At 43.0% G+C, this 25519-nt stretch overlaps 1 protein-coding gene across 3 annotated transcripts in view; it reads right to left on the reverse strand.

Annotated features, from left to right (window-relative positions):
* AGO1 (argonaute RISC component 1) overlaps positions 1–25519 on the reverse strand; it is a 37278-nt gene that overhangs the window by 6058 nt on the left and 5701 nt on the right. Inside the window, exons 3-18 of one of the 3 annotated variants that reach the window (XM_032387895.1) lie at positions 22488–22608; positions 21874–22055; positions 21341–21477; positions 20982–21116; positions 20756–20843; positions 19954–20101; positions 16241–16360; positions 15752–15874; positions 15479–15612; positions 12194–12378; positions 5496–5655; positions 5220–5310; positions 3953–4147; positions 1709–1843; positions 1060–1161; positions 150–349 (exon numbers count right to left, since the gene is read on the reverse strand). In XM_032387895.1, coding sequence (XP_032243786.1) covers positions 150–349; positions 1060–1161; positions 1709–1843; positions 3953–4147; positions 5220–5310; positions 5496–5655; positions 12194–12378; positions 15479–15612; positions 15752–15874; positions 16241–16360; positions 19954–20101; positions 20756–20843; positions 20982–21116; positions 21341–21477; positions 21874–22055; positions 22488–22608 — 2256 coding nt within the window. Of the gene's footprint in view, positions 1–149; positions 350–1059; positions 1162–1708; positions 1844–3952; positions 4148–5219; positions 5311–5495; positions 5656–12193; positions 12379–15478; positions 15613–15751; positions 15875–16240; positions 16361–19953; positions 20102–20755; positions 20844–20981; positions 21117–21340; positions 21560–21873; positions 22056–22487; positions 22609–25519 lie in introns of those variants that run through there. The other 2 variants (XM_032387903.1, XM_032387909.1) reach the window with 2 other exon arrangements.

Below are 25519 nucleotides of genomic sequence, written 5' to 3' on the forward strand. Positions count from 1 at the left end.
CTTAAGAGAAAGTCCCAACCCAGATTTGGGCAGATGAGCCCAAGGATATCATACGATACAATATTCATTTCCTTCCGCCCAAGGAAAGTTGAGAGGATCTGTACCAGAAGCTGAAGCAAAAGGGAAGCCAGCTTGATCCCAGGCCTCACCTGTCATGCTCCTTGTCCACTAGGTGGTATCGTGCCCGGAAAGCCACCAGGCGGGCATAGTAGGCAGGTGCTGGGATAGAGACGGAGCGTGTGCATCGTACATAAGTGTGGCACAGCTGGTACGTCAAGATCTGGAGCTCATCTGCTGTGAAACGGTTGTCATCCCAAAGGACATAGTAATGGGATGGTCGGCTGGTGCCCTGGGAAGATAGGAAGATGAGGGGGCCCCAAGCTGGGCAGAAGGGATGGCCAATGCTAAGGAACAGGATCACTGTTAAGAGTGTGGTCGGGGGGACGCCTGGGTGGCTCAGTCGGTTAAGCGTCTGCCTTCGGCTCGGGTCATGATCCCAGGGTTCTGGGATCAAGTCCCACATCGGGCTCCCTGCTCAGTGGGGGAGTCTGCTTCTCCCTCTGCTTGCTGCTCCCCCTGCTTGTGCTCTCTCTCTCTGGCAAATAAATAAAATCTTAAAAAAAAAAAAAAAAGTGTCGTTTGGGGTGCCTGGGTGGCTCAGTTAAGCGTCTGCCTTCAGTTCAGGTCATGATCTCAGGGTCCTGGGATCGAGTCCTGCTTCGCTTCTCCATCTCCCTCTGCTGCTCCCCCTGCTTGTGCTCTTTCACTCTCTCTCTCAAATAAATAAAATCTTAAAAAAAAAAAAAAAGAGTGTGGTTGGGTTGGAAGACCCACCCACGAAAAGGCAAACACAAAGCCACCTATGTCATAAAACACCCTTGTTATGGGCAATCCTGCCTAAGATGTTCAAAATGTACTTCTGTTCAAGTATGCTAAGGGCTTATTAAGAGAAAAATCCTTTTCTGAATGCCCTCAGTGACAACTGATATATTTTAAAGGCAGTGGGAATAATCAACTCATCTTTGACCCATTGGAAAGCCCTGGACATAGCCCAGCTACCTGGATGCCTGCATGGCTGCACAGATAGAAGTCGAACTCAAATGGGTGGGTGATGTTGGTGTCCACAGTTGTCCCAGCTGGGATGTTACCACTCTTCCCAATCTGTATAGAGACAAAGACAAACAAGATCCCAAGATCTGCCTGGCCCTAAGTAGGGCCCCAACTCAATTCTACTCTGACTCCACCAGAATCTCAAAAGTAAAGCAGAAGTTGCTGTTCCCAGAGGGTACCAGATCTTGAAATAATGCGCTTCTACTGTCACACAAACCTGTGGTTAAGTGCTGATTTCACTATTCATTAGCTGTGTGACCTTAGTAAGTCGTTTAAGATTTCTGAGGTTAAACTGGAGGTAATAATAGTACCTACCTCACAGGGCTGCTGTGAGGAAGACACCTGGTACAGTGTCTGACATACAAGAGAAGTTCAATGAGTAGTAGTTTCCTTTCCCTTCTCTGGAGCTGGTCTATATGGGGGCCTATAGGCCAGGGAGCTAGGAGGAGGGAGAGGAAGTACAAGAGCTGGGGGAAGGGGGTAGGGAGGACAGACAAACCAAGGACGAAATCCCCAGATTTATCTCAAGGGCTTCTTCCATAGTAAGGGAAGGGAGATAGGATGAGGATAAGGGTGGCTTCCTCAGTCTCTCACTCACCCGCTCATTCTTGTCAGCACAAAAGAGGCGGGTATGGTGGCGTTTCTGCACCACGATGTAAGTGATCCCGGGCTGGTAGTCCTTCTCCAGCTTGATGCAAGCGTCACGGATGGCCAGCAGCTCGTAGTGCAGGATCTAGGCACAGGGCGAGGAGGGAGACAGGGAAATAGCTCCTCGAGTCACATCTTGGTCAACTAAGAGGGTGCTGTTTGTAGTACGGCTTTTTGCTCAGTCTCTCTTTATAAACAGACACCCAACCATTACAGATGACACAGCCTTTCTGTCAAAATCAGCCTTATACTCAGTTCACATATGTTGCTATAAAACCTTGGCCAGGAGGCTTGGCATCAGCAGAGAGCACTCACCTGGTTCCTATGCACAAAGAGCCCTAATATCAAGACACAGAACCAAAGCACATAGACTTCACTAAAATCACAATGCCCAAAGTAAGGTCAATCTCAGGATCAGGAGGATAACAGGAATTCCCCTGTGAGCTCCAAAAGCAGACAGTGTTGAGACCACCAGAGAAGAGCAGACACACAGTTCAGGAATTGGTACAGTGGGAGTAGATGAATTCAGTCCTACAAAGAAGTAGGATTATAAGAATATGGACTAGCTAATGAAGGACCCACAAGTAAATAACCATACGCAATGGTTGCCTTGTGGTCTTAGAAGTCAGATATAAGGAATCAAAACTGTATGGCAGAAATATATAGAATGGAAATCAATTAGAACTAGTTTATTTATTTATTTATAAAGATTTCATTTATTTGTCAGAGAGAGAGAGCACACAAGTAGGGAGAGTGGCAGGCAGAAAGGAGAAGCAGACTCCCCGCTGAGCAGGGAGCTCGATGTGGGGCTCGATCCCAGTACCCTGGGATCATGACCTGAGCTGAAGGCAGATGCTTAACCAACTGAGCCACCCAGGTGCCCCTAGAACTAGATTTAAACCCAAGCTTTATCTAGTTGTATTCCTGTAAGCAAGCTACTTAGCCCTTCTAAGTCTCATTTTCTCCACATCTACTAAAGTTACTAGTAAGACCAGCCTCACAAAACTGTTGTGAAAAGTATAACAGATTAAGTAAAAGCATAGAAAACCTAGTAGGGGCTTAATAACTGCTGATTGCTTTGCTAATAAGCAGTTTGAATTTTAACCCAAGACTATGTGAAGCCACTAGACATTCCTGAACAGAGAAATGATAGGATAAATTTGTCTGCTGTTTTAGGGAACACTGGATGACTTAGAGAAAATTGACCATAAACTCGAATCAGACCAATTTGTCTGAATCCCAGTTCCATGACTGCTTAGCTTGGTTGACACTGAAGAAATCATTTAACATTTCCAAGCCTCCTCATCTGTCAAATGCGATAATTATTATTTCATAGGGTTATTCTAAGCATTAAATAGAACATATATGAAGTGCTTACCACAATTCATAGTACATAAGAGATACCCAATAAATGACACTTATATTAATATTAAATGGTAGTCAAGGAGACCAGTTCATTATATATTCTAAACAACAGAAATATGAAGGCTTGGCAGGGACAAAGAATAGGAGGAACATTCTGAAGGAAGGTCAACAGCAGTTCTCAAAGTGTGGCCTCCAGACCATCACCTACCTAGGAACTTGTCAACTACAAACTCTAGGGGCACCTGGGCTGCTGAGTCAGCTAAGCATCTGCCTTTGGTTCAGGTCATGATCCCAGGGTCCTGGGATCGAGTCCCACGTCAGGCTCCCTGCTCGGCGGGGGCCTGCTTCTCCCTCTCCCTTTGTCCTTCCCCCCACTCATGCTGTCTCTCTGTCTCTCTGTCTCTCTCAAATAAATAAATAAAATCTTAAAAAAGAAAAAAAAAAAAGAACTACAAATTCTAGGGACCATCCTAGACTAGATGAATCAGCACTTCTTAGAGCCCTGTAAACTGCTGTTAACAAGCCCTTCAGGTGATCTTGATGCATGCTAAAGTTTTGCGAACTACTAGTCTAAAGATCAGTTTTCAACATGAACCAACTAGTAAATACGCACTGAGGCTCTTCTGTCACAAGAAAGGTCTATAGATGCTGTGCACACCACCCTCAGTTGAGATCTCTGCTCCTAAGCCTATCGCCATTTATAGCAAAGCTCTCAAAGAAGTGCCACCTCCCAATGCCAATAGCTTTAAAAAAGGGAGGAGTACTCTCTGTACCCATTAGGCCCTCTGGCCCCAATGTGAAGGTTTTCTCCACCTACTTTGGACCCTACCTGGGGGAGCTGGCCTTCAGGAACCCCATCTCGGTAGAAGATGATGCGGGTAGGCTTGAAGCGGGTAGACTTGTAGAACTGGATGAGCAGCTCACGCACCATGTAGGATAAGTCTTCAATGATCTCCTGCCGGGGTCGCTGCACCCGCACAGTAGCACAGTAACGGCTGGGGTGGGCATCCATACTGCCTACTACCTAACAGTCAAAGAGGCAGGATCAGCCTCCAGAATCTCCACCCTCCCAACACTGTTAGGACGTAGATTTGGGGAAGCTTCTTAGCAAGAAAACTATGCAAACGAGTTAGTAGGGTTTGGGATTCAATGTGTCCTGGTTTCAATCTCTATCATGCATGCAGAAGTTATTTAATCCATCTGATCTTTTTCCTCCTCTCAAATAGGTAGGAATGCCACCTGCTTGCAGTGCTGCTCGGGTACATATAAAACACCTTGCATAGGACCTAGCTCACAGTAAGTGCTTGGTAAGTTCAATTTTCTTACCCCTTGCAGGAAGGCATGTGAAGGTTTGGCACTACTAGCTCAAAGAGCCACAGGTTAGTCTTTTTCTCAATTCAAGTACTAATCTACCCAGAAACCATAGTGAAGAGTGTTCCTGCAGGAGGTAGGAATAACATCATTTTCAAAGGGGACAGTGGCCAGAGCCTAGGACGGATGGCCACAAGGAAAACAAGGGTAAGCATAGTACAGGATTTCCCCACATTTACTGTGCTTAGCCCAGTCTGCCTAGAGAAATGTGAGGGTTGAGGAAAGAGAAGTGGGAAGAAGGCCTGATCCTTCTAGCAATTCGGAAGCCTCTAGGGACAGGGAGCAGAGAAGTCAGGAGAGGGACTGGAAAGACACTTAATCTACTAGATGGATCAGGGGTAGGGATGGGGAAGAGGAAAGGACAGTCCCAGCAACTAAGTAACCACCTTCAAAAGGATTTCAGAGAAGAGACATGGTCTTTCCCATATCCCAAAAGTGGGCATGGAGAGAGAGAGAGAAATCTGAACACAGAGCAAGAGTGATGGAGACTGGGCAAAGTCTCTGGCCACCACCTACACTCTCACTGCTCTCTCTGAAAAATAGATACCATACAGAGTTAGTTTTATGAAGATATCAAGGGAGTGGTTAATGGGGATGATCAGCTGAAAAAAAAAAGTTCTTATGAAGGGTCAAGCGTCAGAGCTGAGAAAAGGAGATTATATGTAGTCTTTGGTGCTCAGAGCTAAAATGAGAACCTTAAGAAGAAGCTGGAGAGTATCACTCACTGCTGTGATAGAAGGTTTTTTCCCATCCCCTGCTGGGGGGTGTGTAACATCTGCTCCCAGGAATATCACTGGCTGTTGAAAGACGGCAGAGCTAAACAAAGAAGAGAAAACAAATGGTGAGGAGTTGGGTCTTCTCTTCCTGGCACCATCTAGCACCCATTCTGGTCATCTCTCCCCTTGTGTCTGATTCACTCTGCCTGGCCAGAGTCCTGTCGTTTTGTCAATCCCCGACATGGTACCTTGCTTGACAGGGCAAGTGGGCAATAGAGTTCATACCGCTGGTGTGGAACTAGGATGTTGTTAATGCCACCAAGTTTGACATTGATCTTCAGGCAGAGATTGGACAGAGTCTGAGGCGAGGTCTTGACCACATTCTTCACTTGCACACACTGTGTAGCCATTCCCAAGAGTGTATCTCCAACACGTTTCACTTCAGCTATAAGCAGGGAGAGATGTAATTAGTGCATTCAACGAATATTTACTGAATGCTGATTAGATGTCAGGCAGGATACGAGGTGGTAAGAACACAATGGTAACCAGAAACATAGGGTCCCTAATCATAGTGGTTACTGTCTAGTGACTAATCTTAAAAGTCATGAAAAGTACAACAATGATAAATGCTACAACAGAAAACTTCATGAAGATATGAGAGCTTTTAATAGGGGGTAATAACCCAGCCAGGAATGGACTAAGTAATGATAGAAATGAAACCCAAAGGTTTCATTAGAAGAGAGGCGGAGTTGGGAGAGAGCATTCCAGACAGAGGGAACAGCATCAAAAATGTACTCTGATAGGAAATATGTTTGAGAAACTGAAAGGCCAAAGTAACTAAAAGGAGAGCAAAGGAACCACGGTGTGAGAGAAAGAATGTGGTCATCGGACTGATCCCACAAGAAGTGAAGGTAGCTTGTACTAAGAAGACAGTTGCTTAGATGGAAAGAAACAAACAGATTCAAGAGATATTTAAGGGACTCAGAGATGATATATGTAAGGGAAAAGAATTTTTATAGTTAACTTCAAGTTTCTAGCTTTTGTAATAAAAGATAGGTCATAAACTGTTCTTGAAACCTTTTGAATTTGAAGTGCTTTTTGGTAATTCCGGTGAGGAAGTCAATTCAGCAATGAGAATAGTAGTTGAAAGCTCAAAAGCAGTCTGAAAGGGGATACAAATTTGTTAGATATTTTGTATAGATAGTAATTAAAGGCATGATCTTGATGAGATCATCAAGGAAGAGAACAGGTGAAAGGAGTAGGGCTTAGACCTGAGTCTTGAGGAACTCCTAAGAAGATGAACAGCTAAGAAGATGAGTCTGCAAAGGAGAAATACCCAGAAAACTAGGAGGAAGACAGTGTTGTATCATGAATATCAAGGGAAGAGAGGGTTTAGAAGCAAGTGTTCAACAAAATCAAGTGCTAAGAGATCTAGTAAAATAAGGACCAGAAATGTCCTTTGTTCTTCTGTTGTTTGTTTTTTTAAGTAGGCTCTACGCCCAGTGTGAAGCCCAGTGTGGGGCTTAAACTCATGACTGTGAGATCAAGACCTGAGCTGAGATCAAGAGTCAGACACGGGATGCCTGGGTGGCTCAGTCGGTTAAGTGGCTGCCTTTGGCTCAGGTCATGATCCCAGGGTCCTGGGATCTAGTCCCGCATGGGGCTCCCTGCTCAGCGGGGAGCCTGCTTCTCCCTCTGCCTGCCACTCTCCCTGCTTGTGCTCTGTCTTTCTCTGACAAATAAATAAATAAAAATCTTTAAAAAAAAAGAAAAGAGAGTCAGACACTTAACTGTCTGAGCCACCCAAGCGCCCCCAGAAATGTCCTTTGAATCGATATCAAGGCAAAAAACTAATGTATAGAGGCAAAAACTATTTTGGTGATATAAAGTGCCAAGAAGGAGATGTGAGATCAATGAAGGATTTAGTATGTTTTCAATGAGGGAGACCTGAACATGTTGAAAAAGCTAAAAGGATCATTTCCACTACCAAGAGAGATGGAGTAGTTAGTGACCAACCAATGCTTCTGCAGATAACATTCAGAAAAGCCAGACAAAATACAGAAATCATCTTTTGAAGGCAAAAGAGAGGTGCTGAGACAAAAACTGAAGGGGCAAAAACGCCAGAGAGGAAGAGAATCTCACCAAGGTGAGCTATCTTCTGCAGCTGCTTTTACCCTGGGTACGTTTGCTGATTCTAGGTGTGGGCAGGAGGCTGAGATTCTAGGCTTTGCACCAGCAGAGGAACCACTGACAGGGGATGGAGAAAGCAAGAGTTTCTGGAGGAGACAGACTAATTCTAAATGTGAAAGGTTAAAAACAAACAAACAAAAAACCACACATTTAAAAGAAAACATAGGGGTGCCTGGGTGGCTCAGTTGGTTAAGCAAATGCCTTCGGCTCAGGTCATGATCCTGGAGTCCCGGGATGGAGTCCCGCATCGGGCTCCCTGCTCAGTGGGGAGTCTGCTTCTCCCTCTGACCCTCCCCCCTCTCATGCTCGCTCTCTCTCATTCTCTCTCTCAAATAAATAAATAAAATCTTTAAAAAAAAAAAAGAAAACACAGCTAGCATCTTACGATCTTTGGATTTCTTAAACAGGACACAGAACTTACTAGCCATAAAGAAAAAATATAACACAAATTGGACTACATTAACATTTTGAATTTCTGTTCAACAAAAGACTCCATTAAGAAAGTAAAAAGGCAAGTCACAAAGCAGAGAATATATGTATAATACACATACATATTAAATGAAGGAATTATAAATCAGTAAGAAATCACCTATAAATTAATCAATAAGAAAAAGGTAGTTAAGGCAATAAAAAGAAAAGGGAAAGACATGAGTAGGCACTTTACAAAAGAGCCTAGTGAAATAGCCAACAGACATATAAAAAGATACCCAACTTTATCAATCATCAGAGAAATCAAATTAAAAGCACAACACAGTATCACCAGACACCACAAAAACAGCTAAAATGGAAGAGACAATATCAAGTTTGGTAAGGATATAAAATATCTAGAACTCTCATACACTGCTGGTGGAAGTGTAAACTATACACTAAAGTTCCTCCTAGAGGGGCGCCTGGGTGGCTCACTAGGTTAAGCGTCTGCCTTCAGCTCAGGTCATGATCCCAGGGGTCCTGGGATCGAGCCCTGCATCAGGCTCCCTGCTCAGCTGGGAGCCTGCTTCACCCTCTGCCTGAGCTCTCTCTCTGACAAATAAATAAAATCTCTAAAAATAAATAAATAAATAAATAAAATTCCTCCTAAATACACACCCAGTGGAAATGGGTATATATGTTCAAAGGATATGTACAAGAATGTACACTGAGGCTTATTTATAACAGTAAAAACTGGGAACAACACAAATATGCCCACCAATGGTAGAATGGATAAATACATGTAAATTGTGTTATATTCATCTAATGGAAAAACTGTAACAGACTACGACTAAATAAACATGGTTGAATCTCATAAGCATAATGTTGAGTAAAAGCCAGACACAAAAAAAGTACCTAATAGGGGCGCCTGGGTGGCTCAGTTGGTTAAGTAGCTGCCTTCGGCTCAGGTCATGATCCCAGGGTCCCCGGGATCAAGCCCCGCATCGGGCTCCCTGCTCGGCGGGGAGCCTGCTTCTCCCTCTCCCTCTGCCTGCCTCTCTGCCTACTTGTTCTCTCTATCTCTCTGTCAAATAAATAAATAAAATCTTTAAAAAAAAAAAAAAAGTACCTAATAAATGATTCATTTACATAAAGTTCAAAGACTGTCAAAACGAATCTATGGCATTAGAAGCTAAAATAGTGATTACCATTGATGGGGAGCTGTAGTGACTGGCAGCCTGAGGTTGTGGTAATGTTTTGCTCCTAAAACTGGGTACTGGTTACCCTATTGTGACATTCTGTAAAAATTCATTGAACTGAACGCTTAAGCTTTTTTTTTTTTTGAGAGACAGAGACAGAGACAGTGACAGCATGAGTGGGGAGGAGAGGGAGAAGCAGGCTCCCCGCTGAGCAGGGAGCCCGACGTGGGGTTCGATCCCAGGACCCCAGGATCATGACCTGAGCCGAAGGCAGACGCTTAACCACCCAGGCGCCCCTGAACTCTTAAGATTTCTATATGTATACTACAATAAAAAGTTTACATTAAAAAAAAAAAAGGATAATAGTATCAATTTAGTGGAGAGGAAGGAGTTAAAAATACTAAGGACAGGATGAGATGTGGTACCAGATCAGAACTGGACAAATGTGACACTGTCCTTCTATACTCTAAGGGCAACCACAATGCAACTGGATCTTGCTTTGGTCTCCAAGGAGGGAAGGTGAGGGTCTTTAGAAGAATCTAACTGCTCCTCTTATCTGCTGGCTTAATTCCTAGGCAATTGTTTTCATTGTCCAAGTGGCATATAATCAAGGAACAGAACGTAAGTAGAAGAAACCCAAGGTCCTAATCAAGGTTGGAGAGAGGGATAGCATTACTGAGCCCAGGATGGGGGGAAATTCTCTGAGTAAGCACTGCCTTCCCCCAGCATGCTGTACTATACTACTCCCCAAGTAAACCAATACTGGATTCTCCCCTTAATGGAGAGAACCAGAAATGTGGATAATTACTCAAGGCAGTTCTCCTAACATGTATCCTTATTTTGCATCCAAGGGCTATCAATAAAGGCCCAGAGACATGGACTGGAGATCAACCAACTTCCCTCCACAAGCAATTACTGAGTATCATGTCAGTGGAAGGCTTTACTTTAAGTTTGTATGTGCAGAGGGGAAGAAGGTTTCAGAGCAAAATAAGATCTACTCCATGCTCAAAATAATATCAAGGAAGGTTGTAACTGATCAGCAGCCTGATAAAATTTCCAGAGGTATCCAGAAAGATTTATCCTCTAGGTAGGATGATAAGAGATGGCTTCCAGAAATAAGTACACTTAAATTGAGACTTGACAGATAGAATTTTAAGGGCAACATGGGGGGATAAGAAGAAGAGTATGTAGATATTCTAGAAAAAGGCAGATGATGTAAACAAAGCCAAAGATTAGAAAGCACAGGCAAGAAATGAGCATTTAGGATGCCTGGGTGGCTCAGTCCATTAAGCATCTGCCTTTGGCTCAGGTCATGATCCCAGGGTCCTGGGATCGAGGCCCACATTGGGCTCCCTGCTCTGCGGGAGCCTGCTTCTCCCTCTGCCTCTGCCTCTCTGTCTCTCATGAATAAATAAATAAAATCTTAAAAAAAAAAAAAGAAGAAGAAGAAATGAGATTTAGAGTATCTACTATGTGCCAGGCACTGTGCTAGATGTTGCTTTTTATATAACTAATTCATGAGGCTCAGAAAGGTTAGGTAATTTGCCTAAATCAGTAAACTGGCATAGCCAGGATTAAAATCCATTTCTATCTAATTCCAGAACAAGTGATCTTCCCAGTATGTGTGGCAAAGGGAACAGTACAAGATAAAGTCGAAAACATTAAACTAAGATCAGGGCCCTGAAAAATTTTTATTTTGTGAATTCATACCAATGAAAGTTTTTTTGGGAGTAGAGTTACAAAAGGTCTCATCCAGTAAATGAAAAACCTTTCTTATTCAAGAAAGATTTAAGAAAAAATGTTAGAATTAAGTTGAGAAGTGTGGGTAGAGAGCAGAGAACAGATCTTATGACTGTAAAAAAGATGATGATGGAGATGAAGCAAAGTTAACACTGCCTCCAGAGTTTGGATGAAGGTACCCAGAAGCAATTACGATGCCAAACACAGAAGATGTAAAGAGAAGAGCTTACTGATAAAGAGAGAAGATAAGCTACTAAAGAGATGTCCATCAAAACACATTATAAGAGCAGAGACTACATCTGTTTTATTCACCAATGTATTTATGACCTAGCACAGTGTTTTACACATAGTAGGTGATTAATAAATGCTTATAGAAGGGAGAAAGGTCAAAGGGACAGATGGGAACAGTGGAGAGGTCAAGGGTTGGACCAAGATTTAACAATACATTACAACATATATTAGTAAGAGGTGATGATTTAACCAACTGAAATAAATGAAAATTTCATTAGAATGTAAAGATAGAGAAGGCAGGGTATAGAAATCTGGAAAATACCAGGCATATCTGGTAATAACAAAAATAATTAAAGAGAGACAGGAGAAAGTCAAGCGAAGAGAAGTGAGAAAGGTCACAGACGGCTCTCTGCAGGGGAAGTTTTGGAGAAAGTTAGAGGTAAGACAGATGAAAGAGGCAAAGTAGTAAGCAGCTGGTGAGGAAGTGGGTCTAGAAAATGTGGAGAACTCATTCAAAAAGTATGATGAAGAAAAACAAGAAACAGGAAGACAAAAGCTAAAGGAGATGGCATGATTGTGGTAATGTACTCTTGGATGGGGAATCTGAACAAGTTTGAGGGTCAAGGGGTATGAAGTCCCAAAAGTGGCAGGATGAGATGGGAACAAGAGCATACGTGGGTTGAACAAGGTAAGAGGAAGGACACCTCTTCTTTTGAAACAGGAGAGGTGCTGGGAAAACAGAGTAAAAGAATTGAGCCAGAGATATATATATAATCATCCCTATTCTTAGAAGTGGGAGAGAGAGAAAACTTCTCAGAAAGTCCAAGTCTTCCCAGGCAACAAACCACTTACTGAACCACCACAAATTCTGCTTGAGTGTGCTGCACAATGTCCTGACAGTCAACACACTCCTAGGGATAGGAAGGAATCTGGACTGACACATATCTGTATCTGGCTCAGCTTAGCCTGGCATAAAGACCAGCATGCAGAGGACCCCAGTAAATATTACTGGGATGGAGTGTGAGCAGGTAAGCAGGACCTAGGATAACTCAATGGCTCACACAGGCTAATATTTCTCCTTCAAAAGGAATACTGATATTAAGGAAGAACTCTGGCTAGAGCAAAGAACCCACACTGAGTCCTCCCTAGGAGCCTCCAGGGAGCTACCCTGAGAAGAGTCCTATCTTCATTATCACTGTCCCCAGAGAACTGTACCATACACTGGCGTCTTCCCTGGCAGGATGACGATAATGAGCTGCAGCCCTGAGTAGGTGTTCTTGAGATGCCGGAACATGGGCTCCACGCTGTCTGCCCCCTGCGCATATTTGCAGAAGCAAGGCTGGCCCTGGATGGGCATCCCTGCATCCTTGGAAATCTTCCGCAGCTGGTCTGTGAAGTTCCTGCAGCACAAGTATGGTCATGACAGGAGGCAGTGAGTCCCACTTTAATACCTCTGAACAAATGCCTCCATCTTAGGTACCTAGCTCTGGGACAGCCACTGAAACATTCTGAGATAAATGAGACATGATCACAGCCAGTATAAAAAAAAACACATTTATAACTGAGTAGGACAAAATCACACTTGCTAAGTATTCAATGGTATAAGCAGAGAGCCGAGGGAGCCCAGAGAAGGGACCTCTGGGAATTCTGAGTCCCCACTTTGTCCCACTCAAGTAGCTGATTTCTGTGCACTGAGTCTGTAGCAGCAGGCAAATGCCCAAGAGAAAGGCCTCTGCTCATATTAAAATAAGCTCCAACAGTGATCAGAGCACAGGAGGTGCTCAGTAAAAATGAGCTCCCTCCTCCCCTACTGATTCTTTGAAGCCTAAGAGCAGATAATTAAACAAGCTTCTTTCCTTTGGCTTTAGGGCTTTACCCTAGGAAAGGAAGACAAAGTTGGAAGAAATGATACATATGCAGTAGATTTAAAAAATCCAGCTACCTAAGTACAATGACAGACTGAAATAAATAGCAGAAAATTTAACTTGTGAAAATCCTACATTTAGATTAAAAGCAATATACAAATAGGAAATAAAAGCAATTATTTAGGGGACATTCTATAGCATATAAATACCAGTATGATAGATTCAAAAGTCTATATCGTGAGAAAATAAGTATTTTTTCACATATTTAGTAAAGAAAAAAAAAGTAACCACAAGATAAATACAGTATGATACTATTATGTAAAATACAAAATCACTTGAGGGGTGCCTCGGTGGCATAGGCCGTTGAACTCTGACTCTTGGTTTTGGCTGGATTGTGATCTCAGGGTCGTGAGACTGAGCCCCATGTTGGGCTCCACACTCAGCTTGGAGTCTGCTTGGGCTTCTCTCTCCCTCTCCCTCTGCCCCTTCCCGCCTCCCCGCCCCCCCCACCCCTGTGCTGTCTCTCTAAAATAAATAACTAAATCTTAAAAATAAAATTTAAATCATTTGTATATAGGTGTGTAAAACATATAAATTAGATGGAAGGTCATAATAGTTCATGACAGTGGCTACATTAGAGGGAGGAACTGAACTAGTATGGAGGATATAAAGGAACATCAAATTTAGTAAGTCAAATTTATTAAGTGGGTCTCTACTTCAAAGAAAGTGGTATTCCCAATCTTTTCTCTACCACCAGATCATACTTAGCATACTGTGTTCTGTGCTGGGGGCCACGTGTTGAAAGAAGTCTAGAATGGGGAAGATCTTGAAATCCTCTCCTAAAAGTGATATGGTGGAGGTAACAGAACTTCTTTAGCCAGAAGAAAAATCCTGAGGGTTGACCATAGGACTCCCTCATCCATCCCCAATTACCAATTTCTCAACCTCCACAGCCACCTTCACTTCTCTCTTCTATCTCTTTTCCTGTGCTCTGGATCCCATCCCCTCACACACACTTATGAACTTTGCTCTATTTACTTTCCAGTTTCTCAGAGTTCTTATATTCAGCCTCTGTTCACCATGTACATTCTCCCTGGACAATCTCATCCACTGCCATACCCGAAGACTCCGATTTTAATCCTTAGCCCAGAACCAAACATCCAACTGGGTACCACTGACCCAGGTGTACAAGTCATATTCTTACCCCGTGCATCTGGGGATCATTGGGAGAAGGGGATGTCTGATGAATAGACTCCCAACGCACAGATCTAGGTTTATCAGTTTCTGTACCCCAAAATATCAAAAACAATGAATTTTCTCAAAAGAACTGAACAGGGAAAGAACATGGGAATGAGAGACGCATACAGAGAACAGAGCTAGCCAATAAGCTGACACAAAGGCAGAGAGCTGGGAGCCTTTCCAATATTGCTAAAGGCCAGCTCTCCAATGCAGGCCAAGGCTAGGAGTGGCCTAATCTAAATGGTGCTAAAATCCCCAAAACGCAGGAAAGGGGACAAGAGGAACTCACTTAAAAGAAACTATTAAGTGTGATGGTGGTAGTTGTGTATCTATGAGGGGAGAGGGGAGAAGGACAGGCAGGGCAGCCGGAGTCCCTACATTCATCAGGTGCTGCTGTAACTAATTCTTATGAAAATCTAAGGCCAGCTGAACCTGCCAGAACACACAGCTTTATTATCCTTGTCAATACCCAAAGTGGTCAGCTCCACCAACTCTTCCTCAGCCTAGGTGGGCATTGATCCTTTGACCCTACTCTAGATCCAAAGAGAGTAAGAAGTGACCACATCAAAAGACTACAGGAACTACTTAACTATACACTTTAAATGGGTTAATTTTGTGGTATTTGAAATATCTCAATAAAAAAAAGACTGCAGGGGAAGGGTCAGTTACTTTACTATTCATTCATTTGCTCAAGACCATTACTCCCCTAATGTGTTCCTTTAAACCATCTGGCTATATCATTTTCTTCATTGCTGTCATATGTTCCGAGCCCCTCAGCCACTAAGTAAGCTAAGAGGCCCTTACAACTCATGTTCATCTAACTCAGGTCACTTGGACCTGAATGAACAAATTCTGTATATAATACAGGACAGGACAGTGCAGAGAACCAGCTGAGCTTTTGTTTCCAATGAGGAATATAAGCTTTGAAGCCTCAGATCTGATTTGATCCCAACTCTGACACTTTCCTGATATGTAAACCTTGTACAAGGTACTCTTTGAGTCTCAGTCTCCTGAAAATGGAAATACCACCAAGTACTCACTATGAAGATGAAATGAGAGAACATAAAATTAGAGTGTTGGTGCAACATTATAGTCATCACTATACTATTTACTACCAATGTTAGTAATTATAACAATAAAATAATTCAGGCCTCCCTTAGGAGATTCATGTCCTGAAATCATCATTTCTGACGCAAATACAGCTTCTTATCAAGCCTTCTGACCACAGATGGACAGAAAAGGAATAGGCAGAAGTTTGAGCCAGGAAGCACAGGGAAGCAGGGTCAAGAGTCAGAAAGAAGAGACCACAGATCAAATCTTGGTCCCTTGTGGGTAGGGGAAAGTAGGCAGCTAGGGTCCTTCCCACCCTTCCACCCATACACCCAACCCTCCTTACTTGAGCACCTCTTCTCGACACTGTTTTTGGGGTGCGAAGCAGGCGATGGCCCAGACTTTGATCTCAATCCCATTGTAGAACTGTTTCCCCCGCATGTCCCAGACACCCTGATTAGGTGTGGCAATGGCCCGGTTCTGGGGATAGGCAGAGGGGTTGCCCAGGTGAGCCTCAGCAGAGCCAGGTGAGTAGGGGAGCAAAAGCCCCTGGTTATATAAACCCAATTCCCCCCTCCCATATGCCCTAGAGATGTTGTCTGGCCCTGACCCTGCTCACCCGGCCGCCGTACTGCAAGATGGGGGCCGGCAGCACTCGCCCCGTCACCTCCGTCATGTCATCCTTCACTTTGATCCCAAATTCCTGGATGTAGGGATCTAGATTATAGCTGGCATTCTTCATCTGCAAGACAAAAGAAGGGGATCTCAGGAGAGTAGCAGCTTGGCAATACTGCTCACCCTCTGGGTCCCAAGGAGAAAGCCCTGAAGAGCAGCTGGGGCTGGCAAGTAATAGCCCTAAAAAAAGGTGGGAAAGTGGAAAGTGAAGTAAGCGGGAGTGGATAACACAGGGAAGTAATACAGGAGGGAAAAAGAAATAGGAAGCCAAGTAGCTACAGGGTCAAGAGCAAGAGCAGTCCTATGGAATCCCAGGCAACAAATCCAGACTTGTGTTCTCCTGAGGATCCTGCCAAGGCAGAAAAGCATCTATGCTACCAGGGGCCCCAATGACTGAGCAACCAAGCATACATTTCTCTGCAGCCCTACTGACCAGGCGGCTAATCTCCTCCTGTCTGTCTGGGGCCGACCTAGCTGTAGCCTTTATCATGGTCGAAGTCTGGTTGTCGGTCAACTTCTTAATGCAGCGCTGCCCAGCCACAATGTTACAGACCTGAGGAAACGAGAAGGACAGGTAGCTCTGGCTTGAGTACAGTCCACCCTGTACCCAGAGCCCCACAATAAGGGAAGAGACCTTGGCTGTCAGCCCTGGGAAGGGGACTGCAAAATCTCTTGTGCAGAGACAGGTAAGTTAGAAAAGATCCATGTGCAATACGAAAGGCAATATAGCCACTTTGTCATTAACAGATTGGGATCCAGAGCCAGATCGGGGCTCAGGTCTCATGTTAACTGGGAAGAAAAGTAACAATCTCATAGGGTTGTTCAGAGACTAAATAAAATAAAGCACTTAAAGGACTGTGTACAGTTCTGGAACACAGTAAACACTCAGTAAACTCTAGCATAAATTATTATTTACCAAAGGACCCACTATAGAGCTCTTCTGGATACTAAAAAACTCAATACACACAAACTGGATTCCTAAGGTAGTAGATAGCCCTCTTAAATAGTGACAAGCAGTCAGTTGCTCCTCTGCAACCCACCAGGAGAACTGGAGATGGCTCTTAACTCTTGAGCCCCAGCCTACAGATGATCACTAAGCCCTAAAATCAGTCTGTGTTGTCTGACAGCGTCCTCTATTGGTGTGAGGAACATCCTGCCATGCATTCCTGTTTTAGGCCCAAGAGAACACAATGGAAATCAGAAAAGACTTTCTAGTAAAGTACAAGACTTCCATTCCCCAATATACTACATTCAGGATGCTATGAACAGGAAGTCTGTTGGCAGAGTATAGAGAAAGCCAGTAGGTTGGGAAGGCTTGAGTTTGAAGTCCAGCTTTGCCATTTCTAGGTGATATTACCTTGGGCAGGTCCCTTAACTACTCTGAGACTCTGCTTCTTTAATTTCAGTCATGGGATAAAACACTAGCTGTCTATGAGGTTGTTGTGAGGAGGTAGACAAAATGAAATACATAATTTGTTCCCATAGGGCCAACACTATGTAAGTACTGGTTTTCCTCCTAATTTCCAAATTTTATTTTGAAAAATGGTAGGTAAAACCAGGACAAGGTCACCTGCTCTTAAATTCCATATCCCAAAGAATATACAAATTAGTCGATTCAATTAATAAAAATCCAGAATTGTTAATTTAGGAGGTTGCCCTCTTAAAAGCACCTTAAAGTTGTAGCACTCTTGACAGATAATTTCAGCTACAGAATCAACATTAGGAAAAAACTAAAGCAGGCATGTGGAGAAATTGGAACCCTGTGCATTACTGGTAAGAATGTGAAATGGTACAGCCACTGTGGAAAACAGTATGGTGATTCCTCAAAAAATTAAACACATAATTACGATATGATTCAGTGAATCCATATCTGAGTATGTACTCAAAAGAAATGAAAGCAGGGACTAGAACAAATATCTGTACACCTATATTCATAGCAGCATTATTCATTATAGCTAAAAAAGTGGAAGCAACCTAAGTGTATCCATCAATGAATGAATGAATGGATTAAAAAAATGTGGTATATATGTACAAGAGAATAGTATTTAGCCTTAAAAAGGAAGAAAATTCTGACACATGCTACAATATAACGAACCTTGAAGACATTATGCTAAGTGGAATATGCCAGGCAAAAAAAGCCACATATTATATAATTCTATTCATATGAAATGTCCAGAATAGACAAATGCACAAAGACAGAAATAGATTAGTGATTACTAAGGGCTGATTCGTGGCGAGGAGGAGTATAAGTGACTACTAATGGGTATAGGTTTTCTTCTGGAGATGACGAAATGTTTTAGAATTAGATAATGGTGATGCTTATACAACTCTGAACATACTAAAAACCACTGAATTGTACATTTTAAGACGGTAAATTTTATGGTATGTGAATTATATCTTGATAAAGTTATTCTAAAAAGCAAAACAAAACAAAAAAAAGTCCCACCTGGCTATAATAGCCTACATGATTAGACCCTGCACTTCTCTCTGAAACCATCCCCTATTGCTTTTCCCCTCATACACTACACACCAGCCATACGGCCTTCTTATCTCTTAAGAAATCCAAGCTCCTTGCTGCTTTAGAGCCTTTGTACTTACTATTTACTTCCTGCCTGGAAGGATCTTCCCTCAAGTTATTAAAGGTTGTTTCTATAATTTAGGACTCAAATGTCTCCTAAAAGAGACCCTCCCTGACCATAATAACTAAAGTGGCTCTCCAAACCCCTCCTCCCTTACTTCTGTCCCCTTAATCTGTTTTATTATTCTTATACCATTTACAACTATCTGAAACTATCTTATTTATTTATTGTCTATCTCCCCCTTCTAGAATGTAAGCTCCACGACAGCAGGGACCTTCTCTGTCTTGTTAATCTCTGCATTTCCAGCACCTAAAAGAGCGTATGACACACAGCATGAGCTCAATTAATATTTGTTAAATAAACAAATGATAGTAAGAATAAAAATATGTCATTATGTAAATTATTCACCTTGGAAACTAATGCTTAAACAGAAGTAATGTTAATTTGCTAAAAATCTTAGCTTGCAGTAGATATTAACTAAAGCCTATCTACTTAGCTGGGATTGTCCCTGAAGACTCCTTTTTACACTTCAAGAGAACATACTGTCTTCATCCCACTTTCCATGCATCAACAGCTATTAACTAAAATCAGAGTTCTTGGGTATTGGGATCTTATCTCCCCTCAGCCTAATTCCCCCTGGTTAGTTCTGAAATCCCAGAAGCTCACGGAAGGCTTGAGCTTTGGTCCCAGCTGTCTGACTCCTGCTGTGGAAACAGAGCAAGATGTTATTCTAGGTTAGTGCTTCTCCAACTGTAATGTTCATATGAATCCTCTTTGGATTCTGTTAAAAGACGATTTTGATTCAATAGTTCTAGGTGGAACCTGAGATTCTGCATTTCAAACAAGTCCCACTCAAGTAATACCTGTTGCTGTTACTGACCACACCTGGAGTAGTACTGGACTAAACAATGAAGAAGTCAGCAGTAGTTTCTCATTAGACATTTTGGCTAGTGTATACCAAAACAAATATACCCCAATGGTTCTGCATTTATATTCTATGACTTAAACAGCATTTCTGTTCTTTAACTGCAGGATTTTAAAGGTCTGCTAAAGCATAAAACTATGATAAATCTTGGGCCTAAAACCTTTTCAAAAGAACACATCGATCATCACATTGATAACATGAATAGGATTCACATTATAGCTAACAGGTATCTCCCATTTTCTGGAAAATAAGGTATACTTGTATCTCTAGGTCATTTAGGATCCCCAGCTGCAGGTAAGAAAAATTAAAAGTTAAGACACGGTAAGAGAAATAAAAATTAAAATGAATGTGGATATCTGAAATCTGTCATGAACAAACTACTTATTTATTAAACATAAATACAGCTTTCACCTTTGCCTGGCAGTCCTAAAAGAACATGAGAGCAGGATGGGGAATAACGAAAGAAATTAGCAGGTAAGAATGAGGCCTACAATTCACAGAATGACCTCATACCTCTCAGAACATCAATTTTCCAAACTTCAAAATGAGAATGAGAGACTACGAATGGAAGAACAGACCTCTCATATCAGTGTGCAGGTACAATGTTTGTTCTCCAACCCAGCCATTACTTGGCAGCCTCACCTCTAAGGGCAGGTAGGTATGCTTTTGTTCCTGGCCAACTTGCAGGCAGGGCAGATGGGGATACTTGAGCTGAAGGTTATATTTCTGCTTGAAATACTGTGCCACTGTGCACTCCACAGTCTGTCCACTCTCCAGCTGCAAGGGAAACCTGTTTGGAGAAAGGGAAAGAAGTGTCAGAGCCCAGCATTTAATCCCAACTCTTTAGACTTACAACCATGGGAAGCCCCAGACTTGGCTTCATCCCTATCCAGCCTCTTTGAGCACTGCCACTCATGGGAAAGCAGGCAATACACAGCTCCCAGAGTGAAGACAAAAGATTTGAGAGGCAAGTTCCACAACATTCAAGACCATATCTGACATATGCACTTCTAAGGCTGAGCATAAAGTCCAACACACAGCAGGTACTCATAGTCCAGTAGTCTGAGGTCAAGAAAGTAGATGGAATCAATGACAGTTTCCCCAAGGTCTAGCCCAGGAGCCCTGCTTTCTTTTTCAGGAGGAAGAATAAGTTGTGAGAGATCCTAACATTTACAGAACTGAGACAGCAGTCCGGAGAAGACTCCTGATCTACAGTAAAGGCCCAAGGAGGAAAGGTGGAGACCAAGAAGGTAAAAACATTAAGGAGAGTATTAAGGATCTGGGAGGTTTGGAGGAGGGATACCAAACTCCCACAGCTTATCTTTGAAAACAGGGCTCATCCTCAGGGCTGGTAGGGGTTGGGGAGAGGGAGGGGAGTGAAAGAAGTATGTTGAAATATCAGCCCTCTTCTATCAAGGTATGGCTTAGCAGCCTGTCAACTCACGTCTGATGGCTGGCAGGGCGGCGGGTAACATTACACACACGGTATTTCCTCTTCATCTGTCCACAGTGGGTCACTTCCACCTTTAGGCCTGGGATACACACACTGCTTGTCAGGGTTGGAAAAGGCTGCTCATGCGCCCAGGCTTGGCCTCTCCCCTGGACATATCCCAAGTAGGACTAAAGACAAAATGGTGCTGTTTCCCTTCCCCACTTGGTTGGGTCCTCACCTTTGATCTCCTTGGTGAAACGCACACGCTGAGAGTCTGTGAGGGACTTGGGCTGCTCATCTATGTTCCTGATGTCCAGCACCTCACACATGAACTCAATCACCGGCTGTGCCTTGTAGAAGGCAGTGGCTGAGACTGTGGGGACAGGGCAGGTATAGCTCAGCTCAGGTTTGGTCTTCCAGAATAAATGGAGGCACTGCTCTTCACACCCTCTTCCTTATAGGGTATTGGGATGGGAGAGGGGTCCCAGGGCTATAGGGATTAGACTAGGAGTATGGTTGCAGAGCTGGGAGGGATGAGGCTGGGAGTGTGGTCACTGGACTCAGGGTGCCCCTGGCTCCATAGCTCTCCCCACTCACCATCAATGTTGAGCATCATCTTCCACATGGCAGGGCGCACAGACTGGTGAAAGCCGAACCAGACCTCGCGCCCACCCCCCAGCGGGTGGTAGTAGCCCTCAGGCGGTGAGAAGAAGGAGCGGCCCACGGGGGTGTACCTGGCAGGGACAGGCAGAGAACTGGTCCCTCGGGCACAGGCCCCCACCCTGTGAGGCATCCTGGGCACGGAGGAGCCCTGGCCTGGAAGGCAGGACACCAGGGCTTTAATTCCAGCTCTGATCCTTTACTAGTTGTATGACTGACCTTGTGCAAGTCTATCTTTTCTCTGTCCTGCAGGGACAGATGGGGTGAAGGTCCAAAGATATCTATAAGGGCCAGGGCCAAGGCTTTAAACCACCTAAATGTATATGCACACTGCTTGGCATATGGTAGGGCTTCAATGAATGCTTTATTTGAAAGGCATACTGTGGGACCTTAGTATGTGCTCATTCCCCACCTCCCCACATAGCAATTCTGCCACCACTAGTTGCCCAGATACTAACTAAACCCAGTACCTCATGGATGCCAGGTGCCTCATGGCCACATCCAGGGCTTGCACGGACTCCAAGGGAACAGGGATCTGGCCACTGACCAGGGCCTCATGCAGCATGCGCCAGCTAACAATAGCTAGCCACTTGATGGAGACCTTGAAGATTCGATCCTTCCCTTCCCCAGGGATTGTCACCTCAAAGTCAACCTTCAGAGGAAAGGAGTGAAAGATTGCCAATGCCTTCCCACAGTCCAACATTCCTTGCCCTGTCCCAGCTGTCCCGCACAACACAGATTTGCCAAGCACCTGCTCCTTAAACTGATAGGGGCTCACAAAGAAGATTTCACACGAAATCCAGACATTTAGTCTCTAGCTACCTTAGCTCAGTACGTCTATCCTTCTCAACTTAGCAGAAGTCCTTTAGGTCTGTTTTAAGTCTTATCTCAGTCTGTTTGGGACAGGGACAGACATACACTAGGCTAAATAAACATCAGCATCTACCCATCCCTCACCCTAAAACACACTTCCTCATCATAAAAGATGAAAGGAATTTCTGGACTGCCAGAGTCCAAATAGGCTTATATGAGTTCTGTACCACCCCAGACACCTGACAAAGGTCTAGCCTGACTCCCAGCTTACCCGTTCATTGCCAATGGGCAGTGCTGTGACAGTGTAAATGTTCTTCTTTCCATCATACACGGGCTTGCGATCACCAAAGATCTGAGGCTTGAAATGCTGGACCATGTATTCCACCACTTCCCTGTGGGGGATAGGAGCAGCCTATAGGAGCTGAGAGACTACTACTTCAAGCTTTTGGAAGCAATTCGATGTTCAGGTAATGTCCATCCCCTCCTAGCAGCTACTCTAATCTCATCTACTCTATGGTAGTGCTTCTCAAACGTCAACATTCATATGAATCACCTGGAGATTTTATTAAAATGCAGATTCTAATTCAGGTCTAGAGCAAAGCCTAAAATTCTACAGTTCTAACAAGCTATCAAGTGATGCTTCTGGTTCTCAGATCACCAAGACTCTAAAGGATCTGAAAGAGTAGGTACATGTGCCTTCTGAGCGGGGGGCGGGGGGTGGGGGGGGTGGGGCCAGCACAGAGAGGAAAAGCACTCATTCCCAGGGTCTATCTAGAATCAGGAACAAAATCCAGGCTGCTCTAATCCCCAAGCTGAGACATAAAGAAGGTAGATGAGGAAAAGATATGAATTGGAATAGGAATAAACTGTGGAAGAAGAACCCCATCTCTTCCATCTCTCTGAAGCCCTTAGTCCCACCACCCCATTATCACTCCGTTATCATCTCTTTCTTGATTTCACTTCCTCTCCTCTGCCACTAAGATCCCAGAATGTCCATTTATCCTTCAAAATACCATTCCATCCAACTATCTGACTTCTTCACTTTCAAAGCTCTTGAATACTACTGGATTTAAAAAACTCAAATTATACATTGTAAATAACTGTAAACACGTGGTTTCAATCCCAACTAGGCTTTAGTCCTACCAAGCAATCTTTTCCATATCCCTGATCAGTTCCATCCCTCATAGACTGTGTCAAACTTTCTCCTCCACCCTCTAACTGCAGAACCCATTCCTACCTCCAATCAAAAATCAACTCTAATGACTCTAAAAAGAGAGCGCAAGATAGGCAAGGCCACCTTCAAGTTCCCAGACAAATGAATAAACATATTTATATATGTACACCTCTTTTCTTTTCCCCTCACACTTGAAATGTCCCTTTCATATATAATTTTTAAATATATGAAAATTTGGGGCGCCTGGGTAGCTCAGTCGGTTAAGCGTCTACCTTTGGCTCAGGTCATGATCCCAGGGTCCTGGGATGGAGCCCCGCATCGGGCTCCCTGCTCAGCAGAGAGCCTGCTTCTCCTCCTCTCTCTGCCTGCTGCTCTGCCTAATTGTGCTCTCTATTTCTCTGTCAAATAAATAAAATCTTAAAAAAATAATAATAATAAATAAATAAATGAAAATTTGTTCAACTTCACTCAATAGAGAAACAGAATTTAAAATTAAACCAAGATTGGGGCACCTGGCTGGCTCAATTGGTACAGCATGCAACTCTTGATCTCAGGGTTGTGAGTTCAAGCCCCACACTGGGCACAGAGCTTACTTTAAAAAAATTAAAAAATAAGTAAGTAAAATTAGCTCAAGATATAATTTTCTACTTATCAGAATTCCAAAGGTCAAAAAATCCAATACACTGGAGTGGTACAGACAGGGGAAGAGGCACTGATACTCTGATGATGGGAGTATAAATTGGTACAACTTACCTTAAAAAAAAAAAAAACTGGTAATATCTCAAATTTTTCAATGTATTATGCCAGCAATTCTACTCCTAGGAATTTATCCTATAGATACACTCATATTTGAGTGCAAAAATGTATCTACATTTAATAATATTCAACAGTTTCACTTTTTGTAGCAAAAGTTTAGGTTAAAGCTAAGTGTTCCTCAATAGATTTATTAAATAAGTTATAATACATCCATTCAATGGAATATCTATCAAGCAATGCAAAAGACTGAGGCAGATATGCATGATCTGATATATACTGTTCAGTGGGAAAAAGGTACAGAACAAGGCATATAGAATTCTATATTTTGTGAGTTGTTTTTTTTTAAAGATTTTATTTATTTATTTAGAGAGAGAGAGTGAGAGAACACAAGCAGGGGGAGCGGCAGAAGGAGACGGAGAAGCAGGCTCCCCACTGAGCAAGGAGCCCGATGCGGGGCTCAATCCCAGGACCCTGAGATCATGACATGAGCCGAAGGCAGACACTTAACCGATTGAGCCACCCCAGCGCCCCTATTTTGTGCGTTTTAAAAATGTTTTATATACACATATGCTTGCATATGCAAACAAAAATATATGGAAACATACTCAAGAATGGTAACAATGAATGCCTCTAGGGAAAGGGACTAGGGGACTGGAGACCAGGGTAACAGGAGATATTTTTCACTGCTGCTCTTTTTGTAATATTTTATTTATTTATTTTTATTTTGTGCATATGTAGTTTTCAAGTAATAATGAAATAAATTAATTTTGAAAAGAAATATTGCTTTGGGGCACCCAGATGGCTTAGTTGGAAGAGAATGTGACTCTTGTTCTTGGGGTTGTGAGTCTGAGGTCCATGTTGGGTATAGAGATTACTTAAAAATAAAATCTTTAAAAAAACAAAAAGAAAGAAATATTGTTTCTTCTAAGGCTAATTCCTCCAACTATGTGTCCTGTAATTTCTTCCTGCCTTAGCAATGAGTGGGAACGCATTCCTCTTCTTTCTGTCCTGTACCTTTAGCTAGCTTCTTCTCCTGTTTATAAGCATATCCATGTCTCATTCTTAAAAACTTTCCATTCATTCATTTTAACAAATATTGCAATGTGCAATGCATTGTACTTGACCCCTATAAATCCTCTGTAACCAACATATTCTCTCTCTCCTCATGCTTCACTGTCAAGCTATTTAGAAAAGGCTACCTGCTCTCACTATCCCTACCACTTTACCTTCTACTTATTCCTCAACTCACTGTAGTTAGATTACTAGCCCAACTACTCTGCTGAAACTGCTTTGCAAAAGGCACCAATTATCTCCTAGTAGCCAAATTCAATGATATTTTTCAGTGTTTACCTTACCTGGAATCTCCTCCTCAA

Source organism: Phoca vitulina, unplaced genomic scaffold (genome assembly GCF_004348235.1).
Source record: "Phoca vitulina isolate PV1807 unplaced genomic scaffold, GSC_HSeal_1.0 scaffold2, whole genome shotgun sequence".
Classification (NCBI taxonomy): domain Eukaryota; kingdom Metazoa; phylum Chordata; class Mammalia; order Carnivora; family Phocidae; genus Phoca; species Phoca vitulina.